Source organism: Nuphar pumila, chromosome 7 (assembly GCF_984573655.1).
Source record: "Nuphar pumila chromosome 7, dmNupPumi1.hap1.1, whole genome shotgun sequence".
NCBI classification, from domain to species: domain Eukaryota; kingdom Viridiplantae; phylum Streptophyta; class Magnoliopsida; order Nymphaeales; family Nymphaeaceae; genus Nuphar; species Nuphar pumila.
The window spans coordinates 130,417,525-130,429,749 of record NC_143255.1 but is presented as its reverse complement, the minus strand read 5'-3'; the positions used below and the strand labels follow the sequence as shown (position 1 = coordinate 130,429,749).

The following is a 12,225-nucleotide window of genomic DNA, read 5'->3' as shown; positions in this document are numbered from 1 at the left end:
TCAAATTACTGAACTTAGATCCTCAAGCTGATCAGGATGCATGCACGCGCACGCACGCACGAAGCTGAATTTTAAATTACTGAACTTAGATCCTCAAGCTGATCAGGACAGTCGTCGTGCACGCATACACACACATGCATGCACACACACGAAGCTGAATTTCAAATTACTGAACTTAGATCCTCAAGCTGATCAGGACAGTTATCGTGCACACACACACACACACACACACACACACACACACACACACACACACACACACACACACACACACACACACACCTTGCTTGCTCAAATACCCAAAGTGAAACTTACACTTTCCCTTTGCTGTCCAAAATACCTGCAGCCCAAAAGCTGAAACTCCAGTTTTTCATGTTAACTCATTAATGAATCGTATTCACACAACATAACAAGTTATACACTAGAATACACAAGGAAAAAAAACAACTGTCTTGGTCCTTGATGTGCTGGTATTTTTATGGATTCGCCTGCACAACCACCCTAAGAAATGCTGCAAACTGAAGAATGAATCTGAGCTGGCATAGTTTGCACAGTTTAAGCAAAATGTAATTAACCATTTGTGAGGGATGACCTCCAGCCAATGAGCATTTATCTGATGGTTCACCCAAAAACTTGATGCAGATATTGAAATTTTTAAGTTCAAGGATTGCTCTTATATAGCTTCTCAAGTTTATAAGAACTCCTTTGTAATTTGTTTGATAGCCTGAAATAAAGTTCACAGTTACCCATGTTTTGAGACATTAAAAGACCTGTGAGACTATCATCGTCATCAGTGTAGTCATAATCATGGCAGTTAGGTTATTGTCACCATCAATCCAATAGCCAGCGAGGAGATAATTAGTCTTGCCAGCAAAATAAAGACATAACCTTATTTAAGATCAAGATTCTTCTTCATTGCTTCATAAACAAGGTATGTTATGCTAGCAGATGGAACCACTTTGAGCAAGTTAGGAAAGATTCCTTTGTAGAACCCCGAAAAACCTTCATGCTTTAGTGTCCTCCAGAAAACATCAGACATCCCTTCGTAACCAGCAGTTGTGGTAGAACGTTGTGCTTGCATTCTGAAAACAAATGTAGACATTATTGAAAGTCTATGTAATATAATGTATTACAGTTATGTGTAATGTCACTTTATTAGGTCTTATTATACATACCCTATTAAAGGGGGTATATTAGACTTTTTACTTCTTCTTTATGTTGTACACTAAAGGGCTCGACCCTTTTATGTTAGTGAGGACCCCTCACACGATATTGCATTAGAATGAAACTTTGTTTCTTCTCTCCATTTTGAACTCCTTGTAAACCCTAGCTCCTTTCCCTCTCTTTTCTCATATTTTCTAACATGGTATCGGAGCTAGAGGGTGCAGGGAAGATGAGTAGCTGATTCTGGAAGGAGGAGAAGAAAGAAGATCGGTACAGGATTGACGTCATATAGCGAGAAATGACAGGTCTGTTCAGACCAGTTTTGGTTAGTTTGATTCCTCTACTTGCTAAGGTTTGATTTTAGAAGATTTACAAATCGAACCCCATTTGATTTGGAGTTGTTTTGAATTTTTGGTGTTTTTTTTTTAGATTTTCTGAGTTTCTTAAAAAGTTCAGTCCAGATTGAGGAAAACATTGAATCAGTTTCAGTTTTTGGTTTTTGGAGGCTCAAATCAATCCTATTCAGAAAGGTTAGAGAAACTGATTGGGTCAGCTATTTTGCGGTTTTGGAAGAAATTTGAGCAAGTTTTGAGGTGTTTATAGCTTGCGGTAAGCTATATTTGAGGATTTCAAAGTGTCGGCTGCCCCTATCAGCCGAGTTTGGGCTGTGTTTGTGTTGGTTCAGCATCTCTTGTATGTAGAGAGTGTTTTGTGACTTCCATTTGTGCCTTGTGTCTTCCATTTGTTTTTTAGTGTTTCTTGAAAAGTTGAAACAAGATATGGAGCTTCAATTTTAGATGAGTCTATTTTGTGACACTAGAGACTGGCGCATATTTCCAGCTCTAGGTTGCAAAGCTTAGTGTCCTCGGGAGGTTTTGAAAAATCTAAGTTAGTTGTATCAAATGATGTCAAAGATTGTGTAAGTTGTAGATTGGCTAAGAGTCATGCTCGAACATTCAAGTCTAGTGATAGGGAGTCAAAGAGTCCTTTTGATCTGGTACATTAAGATGTATGGGGTCCTTCTTCTGTTGTGTCAAAAGGAAGATCATCCTATTTTGTGACTTTCATAGATGATTATTAAAGATTTACACATATATTTTATGAAAAATAGAAGTGACCTTTTTTAAAATATTTAAGAGCTTTTGTGCTATGATTGAAAATCAATTTGCACTTAAGATTAAAACTCTTCGAACTGACTCTAGTGGTAAATATATTAGCTACGTGTTTGAAAGGTTCATGCAAGAGAAATGTGTGGTTCATAAAAAACCCTATCCCTATACTCCTGAGCAAAATGGTACAGCTGAGAGAAAAAACTGACATGTCTTGAAGACATCAAGAGCTCTTCTATTTGAAGGAGAAGTACTTAAAGTATTCTGGCCAAATGTAGTCTAACTGAGCATTTATCAGATAAATCGTATGCCTTCTAGAGTACTTAAAGGCATATATCATTTTCAAAAACTGTATGAAAAAGTTTCAAACTATGATCTGTTGAAGGTATTTAGTTGTGTATATTTTGTTTTGCTAGCTAACAGATACAAAGATAAGTTATCTCCTAAGGTTGTCAAGTATTGCTTTCTTGGTTTCACTGATGGTAAAAAAGGATACAAGTGCTATGATCCTGTTGGAAGGAAAGTGTGAATATCTCGGTATGTTTTTTATGAGTGTTCTATATTTTAGTCAGTATAGGAAAAAGGCAGAAAATGAGGCTGACTTGTCATTTTTTGTTCCTTTTGAAGAAAAGGGTGGGAGAGAGACAATGGAGAGTCAAGGGGAGAAAGAGGAGCAAGTCTTGGCTAGAAAAAATAAGTTTGGTTAAACCTACTCTTATGAGTATTTTGCTCATTATCATCGTACATTTTTAGCCTTAATTTATTCTTATGTTGAGCCTGAGTCCTATGCAGAGGCAGCAAGAAAAAAGGAGTGAAAAATAGTCATGGTTGATGAAATGAATGCACTTGAAAGAATGCAGGCATGGGAACTACTAAAACCTCTTCCAAAAAAAATATTATTGATAGCAAATGGGTGCACAAGATAAAGACAAAGAGAGATAGGTTGGTGAAGAGGTATAAAGTCGGGTTGGTAGCTAAGGGATACAATAAACGTTTTGAAATTGATTTTGCTGAAACTTTTTCTCTTATGGCTCATATGACCACAATTCGTACACTACTAGCAGTAATTGTCATACAACAATGTGATCTTTGGCAATTAGATGTCAAGAATGCAATCTTGAATGGGGATTTGCAAGAAGAAGTGTATATGAAACTGCCATAGGGATACTCAGATCCAGAAGGTGGAGTTTGCAGGCTTCGCAGAGCGTTATATGGACTCAAACAAGCACCTCGAGCTTGGTTTGAGAAGTTTAGTTCAGCAGTGAGATCACTTGATTTTGAGCAGAGTTACCATGATCCTGCTTTACTTGTGTCTTCCTTTGTTCTTGAAAAATGTATATTGCTTCTTTATGTAGATCATATGATTGTCACTGGAGATGACATAAAGAAGATTAAAGAGACCAAAAAGAAACTGGCCAACATGTTCAAGATGAAAAATTTGGAGCGTTTAAAGTATTTTCTCGGGCTTGAAATAGCCTACTCTCCAAGGGAACTATACTTGTCTCAGCATAAGTATGCTATAGATTTGGTTGTGAAAGCAAAATTAGTTGATGACTCAAAAGAAGTTAAATCCTCCATGGAGCAAAATTTGAAGATGAAGGCTATTAATGGTGTTGAGCTAGAGGATCCTATAATATACAGGCAATTAGTTGGCAACCTTATATATTTGACTATATCTAGACCAGACATAACTCATGCAGTTCATGTAGTCAGTCAATTTATGAGTGCTCTCAGGTCAGTTCACTTGGCAGCTGTACTAAAAATTATCAAGTATGTCAGAGATTCTATGCAGTATGGCATGCTTTTTTCATCTTCATCAGACACAAAATTGAAAGCTTTTTGTGATGTCGATTTTGAAGGTTATACTAAAGATAGACTTTCGACTACAAGGTTTTGTGTTTTCCTTAGAAGCTATTTGATTTCGTGGAAGAGCAAGAAGCAACAGAGGGTTGCTTTGTCTACTACAGAAGCAGAATACAGAGCTATGACTCAAGTTGTGGGTGAAATTATTTGGATACGACGGCTATTAAATGAATTAAAAAATTTATGTGAAAAGAAAACTCAGTTATATTATGGCAATATGAGTGCTATTCATATTGCCAAGAATCCAGAGTTTCATGAGTGCACCAAGCACATTGAAATAGACTGTCATTATACAAAAAGGGCTTATGAGGATGGGATTATAGCTTTGGAGCATGTCAGCTCAAAGAATCAGATTGCAGATGTGTTTACAAAAAGTTTTTCTCCCATGCATTTCAGTTCTTTACTTTCCAAACTTTGAATGATTCTTTTACATCCATCTGAGTTTGAAGGGGAGTATTGAAAGTCTATGTAATATAATGTATTACAGTTATCTGTAATGTCACTTTATTAGGTCTGACTGTACATAAGTCGACCCTTCTTATGTTAGTAAGGACCCCCTCACACGATATTGCATTAGAATGAAACTTTGTTTCTTCTCTCCATTTTGAATTCCTTGTGAACCCTAGCTCCTTTGCCTCTCTTTTCTCATATTTTCTAACAGACATCAGCAAACAAAAAGGGTACTTAGGCCTTATTTGGATGTACAAACAGATAATCTTGAATATCAACCAGTTAAGAATTCGTTGACATTGGGATATTCTGGATTTTAATGTCAGACATTTCATTCTTATGGTTGACAAGACAAAACTATCTTGTAGAATGTGTTGGTCCAAATTACAATAGGACAGCTATATACAGCAAAGGAATTAGTATTGTCCAAAAGAAACAAGGCCCACCATTCTCTCTCTCTCTCTTCCAATCTTTTACATAATCATTGATCAGTAAATAACATTGAGAATATCGTTGTTGGCGATAATAGTAGTGGCAGAGATTACACACTGGCAGTAGGTTCGGTTCCACATGAATAGAAGGTGATAATGAGAGCCATGGGTTGGTGAAGGTGAAGGCAGTAGTGGGCGATAGTTGTGGGCTTGCTAGCAGTTAATGTGATGGTGATAGTAATGGTCCTGGTAGTAGAACAGCATGAGCCATCCATGATGAAGGTGATAGTAGAAACTGCATGTAGTCATGTACTGGTAGTACCAGTGGATTTAATAATTGTGAGCATGATGGGTGGTGGTCACATTAGGGGTTCTAGTGTACTATTATATCTAGGCATTTCAAAAGAATCATCAAGTACCAGTCTTTGAAGCCAAGAAGTTCAGTGATTCAATCCATCAGGATATGGGTGAAGTCCAGCAGCAAGGGAGTCTAAAATTGCTCTGGCCCAGTCAAGCCAATATGTGACTTTCCAAATATTACTAGGGTAAGGCCTAACAAACAGCAATTCCATCTCAACCATACCTGGTCCTAATAACCTGCAGAGGATATACACATGTTGCTCCAAGGGCTCCTGAAATTGTTCCACAGCCGAGTTGCACAAGAGGACCTGGCTCTACAGGATAAAGATTCAGATGGCAATTTCTCAGAATAATGTAAAGATTATAAAAAAACATAAGTTTATAACCACTTCTTTATTGCCAAGAACTGAACCAGAGGGCAAATAATTTATCACACTAGTAGTACATTTTCCATCAAATTGCATGGATAGTGTGTGATGGTCTTGGCATAATAATCATATGCATTCTAATCTGATAGCAAACCTCATCAAGTGAATAACAGCATACAACATCAAAATAATCATGCGTTTCTCAACTTGTATCACATGTAATTATGGATTTGGAAAACATCTTTTAGCATTTGTGGACATCATGCAAGTCGAACAAAGAAAACAAAGAAGACTTGAATAACAAGCGAAATTCACTCAGGCCATGCTTGGATAACACATAGTCTTGAATAAAACAATAGACACATAATGAGACTCCCATGAAAATTGGCAGCCAGAGATGATCATGCAGTCATACACGAGTTGATGAGTGAATCAATCCACAGCCCACAAACACATACACACACACACACACATATGGATAGGTACTAGCAAACCAGATTTTACTGGAAAGATCAAAAGGCTGCTTGTCCCTTAAATGAATTAAGAAATTACTAGAAATGATACAATCTAATAGCACTTACCACTATCATGTAAAATATAAGTTCTTGACATTTCTTTCAAGGTCTCATATGCAGCCAGATCAATGCCTGCATAAGGTATGATCCCAAGGAGAGATGGAAAAACACCTCTATAGAAAGCGCGTGGTCCTTCCTGAACCAATATGTCTTTTGACAATGCTCCCAATTTTGGGACTCTCCCACCTTCACAGGCATAGGTTTGTAACCGTGTTTTTACAAGATCCATTGGATATACAGCAGTCTGTGCAACTGCACCTGCAACTCCACCAGCAAAAAGGCGCCCAGAAGTACCTATATCAGCTCTATTGTCTCCCTTTTCTTCGACCATGAAATTCTTGAGCATTTCATAAGTATAAAATTTTATGGCACTTTCAGGTGATACCTTTATCACGTTAATGCCATTTCCTCGAAAAAATCCCAAAAAATGACCTTCTCTCCAGATCTCCCTTATCGCTGGCATAATATGGGCACGTGTGGTTTGTACTTGCAACACCACTTTTAAGCGATCCAGAGGAGCGGTCGCAGTACGAGATGTTGCACCTGCTACACCTCCTGCTATCAAATATTTGCTTGCATCTACATGTTTACTAATGCCCTCTGGTATGACTGCCTGTTCCCCAATATCCACAAGGCAGACTCTTTCCCAGTACTGATAAATGTTCTCGATTGTTGCTTCATGAGGATAGAGAAAGAGGAAATCCCTCCATTCTTCAAAAGTAATTATGCCATTATTATCCTTATCTACATGCTCCACAAATCGGGCTATTTCCTGATCATCAATTTCAATTCCTGCAAAATGGAAACTGGGATAGCTTATAATGAATGAACTCAAAACTTTGGATGCACCAAATGGAAGGGTTCATAAATTATAACATAAACATGCACCGAAAGTTAAGACTCAAAAAGGGTGATTGGTTGGAGAACTCAGGTTCAGATATTGGCCATGAACAATATTTTCTAAAAAAAGTTGCAAACAAATGAACTGTCCCCCAGCTACAAATTGTTCCTTTGAAGTATGTTGAGTACAGAAATAACACAAAATAAGAATGCAATAACTGCAATAAGTTTTAACACTTAAATCTTAGAATACCTAAAGAATGGCATTATCTGAAATTTACAAGTAAATGAAAACATGAAGAACATTTCCATAGTAATAAATTAGTGCAAACTAAAAAATAAGGCCTTCTCATAACTGATACCCCCTTTCTGAAATCCTACATTCCTTGTTTTTGTTATTTTAGATCAATCTCATAGGAATCTGTATCTCCAGCACATTATGTCATGATGCTTAGACCATGATTTCCAAAGGGCTGGGCGAACTTTCCTTTTGTAGTTTTTCTGTAATCCAAGGGTAACCAAGGATGTCATGCTTTCTTTGAGGAGGCCTGACTGACCACCAATTGGGCTGTTAATCTCAGAACATATGCAACCCTCAAACAAAGAATAAACAAGATATATCTGAACATCCTTTATGCAATTCAAAAAAGGCAAAATCCTAGAAGTCATAGATGAAAATGATATATAATTATATGCAAAGAATGCCTACATCTACACACTTAAACCACACAATCTTTGAGATGCCCAAAGAGATTCTTTTATACTTTTCAAAAACAGATGTGCCACTGCAGGACCAACATGTACAATGTTTTATCATCTAACTTGCTAAAGATCAAAGTGCATCAAAATAATGAAAAATCAAACTTTCCCCCTATTTTTGGTAGAGGTGAGGAAGATGTGCCATGGTATGGTGTAGGTGGTGGTGATGATGATAGAGGGGGGAGGTGGGGTGGAGGCAATGACAGTGGCAGTGGTGGTGGTAGATGTGGAGAAGGGTATCCACTGAGAACCTCCTCTAAAATAAATAAAACTAGAAAAAGAACAGGTCTCCCTTATTTATGTTTCTAAATCATTATGAAATATAAATAAAAAGAGCACACCCAAACAACAGTTTAAATATTGTAAATAAACATAAACAAAAGTAGCTTATTTATAAATGCAACCAAATGCTACATTCATTCTAATTTAAGGATAACATTCTTCTGCTATACACACAGCTATTGCTCATGATGACAACATGTTCTTTATGGCTTGGTAAAGATTTCCAGCTATTTCAATTAGAATATTATTGTTAAGGTGTATATATATACCCATTGGGGGTATTTTGGTCATTTCAATTCTTGTAATAAGCTGTACTCATTAGGGGCACATCAGTACTTTTACTTTATTTCTTTTTCTCTTTTTCTGTTTTTATAAGGACTATTTGGTCAAATACCAAATAGAGTTATTGAGTTCTTTTTTGACTAGTCAACATAGAGTTGACTAGTCAATAAAGTTGTTGGAACCAGTGTTATCAAAAATGCGCCTTGAGGCGCAAAAGGCATGCCTCGCCTTGAAGCACAGGCCTTGAGGCGCGGCCCTCATGAAATGGGGATCTTCGAAACACGAGCTTTGATTAACAAGAGCAAGTGTCAAGAATGACACTAAAGCATAACCCTTAAAAAGGGTATAACTGGAAACAAAATAAAAATAAAAATGTATTCTTTATTGATATGAAAAACCAATTGCTTAAGAAGCATTGGAGTGAAATACAAGAGGGGCTGCACCCCTTTATATACACAGCTGAAAGAGGACTCAATAGAGCTGTTGGGCACAGTCCAACAGCTCTATTAAGAGTTGTTGGACTGTGTCAGTCCAACAGCTCTATTGCTAGTCAAGTCTGGACAGGACTTGACTAGCAACAGTCATTCTAGTTCAAACTGAACTAGATGACATAAAGACAAAAAATAAAAACAAAGGAAAAAAAATACAGAAAAGAAAGAAATTAAAATGTATTTATATATATATAATAATAATATAATATTATTATATATACATATATGTACAGTTTTACATTTTAACACTCCCCCTCAAACTTACGGTACAATGAGCGAAAGTTTGTCTAAGAGAAAGTGAAATCGGGGAGCAGCGAGAGGCTTTGTAAAGAGGTCTGCTAACTGATATTCTGAAGTGACATATGGCAGATCAATTATCCCGTGTAGATATTCCTCTCTGACGTAGTGACAATCCATTTCGATGTGTTTGGTGCGTTCGTGGAATGTTCTGTTACTGGCAATGTAGATCGCACTTTTGTTGTCACAACACATTTGTGAAGCCTTTGTTGCTTCAACTCCCATGTCAGCAAGCAGTCGTCGGAGCCAAACTACTTCCATGGTCGTGGTTGCCATGGCTCTGTATTCAGCTTCGGTGGATGAGAGAGATACCTTCTGCTGCTTTTTACACCTCCACGAGATTAATGATTCCCCTAAAAAGACACAAAAGCCAGTGGTTGAGTGTCTGTTATTGGGATCACCTCCCCAATCAGCATCAGTATATGCAATTAAATCAAGAGAAGAGGAGGAAGATAAGAAAAGTCCTCGTGAAAGAGAGGACTTGATGTATCTGATAATACGCATGACTGCTCCCATATGAACAGAAGTAGGAGCATGTTGAAATTGACTTGCTGTATGAACAGCATGTGCTATATCTGGTCTGGTAATGGATAGATAGGAAAGTGCCCCGACAAGCTGTCTGTAAGGAGTAGGGTCTGCAAGAAGTTCTCCATCATCAATCTTCATTTTAACATTAACAACTTCTGGAGTGTCAACTTTCTTATCATCAGTAATACCAGACCTGAAAACAATATCAAAAGCAAATTTAGTCTGAGATAATAAATATCCTCTAGGAGAATAAGCAACTTCAATGCCTAAAAAATATCTCAACAAGCCCAAATCAGTCATTTCAAAATGAGATTTAAGAAGTGTTTTGATTGTTTCAACTCCCTGTTTATCGCTTCCGGTGATGATCATATCATCCACATAGAGAAGAAGCACAATGATCCCTGCATCAGAATTCTTAATAAACAAAGCAGTGTCAGTTAAACAGAATTGAAAACCAATATCAATCATAACACGACTAAACCTATCATACAAAGCTTTTGGTGCTTGTTTAAGTCCATAAAGAGCTTTTTCTAAGCGAAGGACTTTACCCTTAGGAATACTTAGACCAGGAGGGGGTTCCATATATACTTCTTCAACTAGCTTTCCATTTAAAAAAGCATTTTTGACATCCATTTGAAAAATAGACCATTTTTTGATAGAAGCTAAGGCAATTAAGGTTCGGACAGTAGTCATACGAGCCACCGGAGCAAAGGTTTCTTCATAATCAATCCCATATTCTTGGGCATAACCTTTGGCTACTAAACGGGCTTTATATCTTTCAAGAGTACCATCACTCTTGGTTTTAATTTTATAAACCCATCGACATCCTATAGTTTTCTTCCCTGGAGGAAGATCTTGAATATTCCATGTAGAAGCCTTTTCAAGTGCATCTAATTCAACTTTCATGGCTTCTATCCATTTGATATCATTTTTTGCTTGAAAATATGTGGATGGTTCTTCATATGAGTGAATTAATGCAATAACTGCCCTATATGTGGGTGAGAAAGACTCGTATGATACAAACTTTTCTGGAGGCCTCGAGATTCGGGATGATTGTCTAGTTGGAATGTTAAAATATTTCTCAAGTGCACATGGAGTATTAGACTCTTGTCGCCTGGAATATTGAATACTAGTATCTCTATGAACTTCTTCATTTTCAACATTAAGATCAATAATTCTTGGATCATCATCAAAGTTACAATCAAGGTCATATTCATCAGATGTTGATGTTAGATCTAGCAAAAAGGAGTACTCAGTGACGTCTTTTAATTTTCTAAAATCAAAGAGGAAAAGGATTCATGTGGAAGACCCAAAATGAATTTCTTTTTTGGTTCATATCGCTGACCCCAATTGTTTTGGGATGAAGGCGTAGTTGTTGTAAAGAAGCTCTCCTTTTCAAGAAAGGAAACATTTCTAGACACATATAGTTTATTATTTTTGAAGTCAAAACATCTATAACCTTTCTGGTTTTCAGCATATCCTAAAAAGGCACAGGGAATCGCACGAGGGGAAAGTTTATCATTTTTGTCAGTAAATATGAAACATTTGCACCCAAATATTCTTAATCTAGAGTAGTCTGGAGAAATGTTCATAAGTTTTTCAATGGGAGTGATATTTTGTAACGAAGAAGATGGCATCCTATTAATGAGATAGGTGGCAGTTAAGGCAGCTTCTGCCCAAAAGTCTTTAGGGACTTGATTTGCTATTAATAAAGTTCTAGTGGTTTCTATAATATGGCGATGTTTTCGTTCTGCCAGTCTATTTTGTTGAGGTGTATAAGGACAAGATCTTTGATGTGTGATGCCATGCAATTTAAGATAATTTTGAAAATCTGTGGATAAAAACTCTCCCCCTGAATCTGTGCGAAAAATAGTAATATCATTTTGAAATTTGTTTTTAACCATATTATGAAAAGTTTGAAAGTATGAAAATACTTCAAACTTATGTTTGAGAAAGTACATCCACGTATGTCGGGAGAAATCATCGACAAAAATAACATAGTAAACAAATCCTCCTTTAGAAATTACTGGTGCAGGACCCCAAACATCCGAGTGTATTAATTCAAGTGGTCTTGAAGAAAAAAAGGTTCTGTTCTGAAATGGTAATCTTTTCATTTTGCCGAGAATACAATCTTTACAATCAAATGATTCAGAGTTACAAAATTTCCCTAGATTTGGAAAATGTTGGATTTTGGCTATATGTGGGTGACCAAGTCTCTTATGCCACAGTTCCAACTCTATTTTTTGAATATTATAACAAAAAGCTTTCTTCGGCATTTCCAAAAAATCCATGTAATAGAGTCCTCCTTCTCTATGGCCTTCCCCAATCAGCTTGCCTGACTGGCGATCCTGTACCCAACAACCATGAGAAGAAAAAGAAATATTACACCCATAATCAGAAATTTGAGATACAGATAAAAGATTTAA

The 12,225-nt window shown here is 36.8% G+C and overlaps 1 protein-coding gene across 1 annotated transcript in view; it reads right to left on the bottom strand.

The window, feature by feature from the left end:
- Positions 1 to 349: 349 nt before the first annotated feature.
- The window catches only part of LOC149833536 (calcium-dependent mitochondrial ATP-magnesium/phosphate carrier protein 2-like), a 31,310-nt gene continuing 19,434 nt past the window's right edge, over positions 350 to 12,225 (bottom strand). Inside the window, exons 2-4 of the mRNA XM_090012882.1 lie at positions 6,327 to 7,112; positions 5,601 to 5,691; positions 350 to 1,082 (exon numbers count right to left, since the gene is read on the bottom strand). Coding sequence (XP_089869008.1) covers positions 890 to 1,082; positions 5,601 to 5,691; positions 6,327 to 7,112 — 1,070 coding nt within the window. The 3' untranslated portion in view covers positions 350 to 889. The remainder of the gene's footprint in view (positions 1,083 to 5,600; positions 5,692 to 6,326; positions 7,113 to 12,225) is intronic.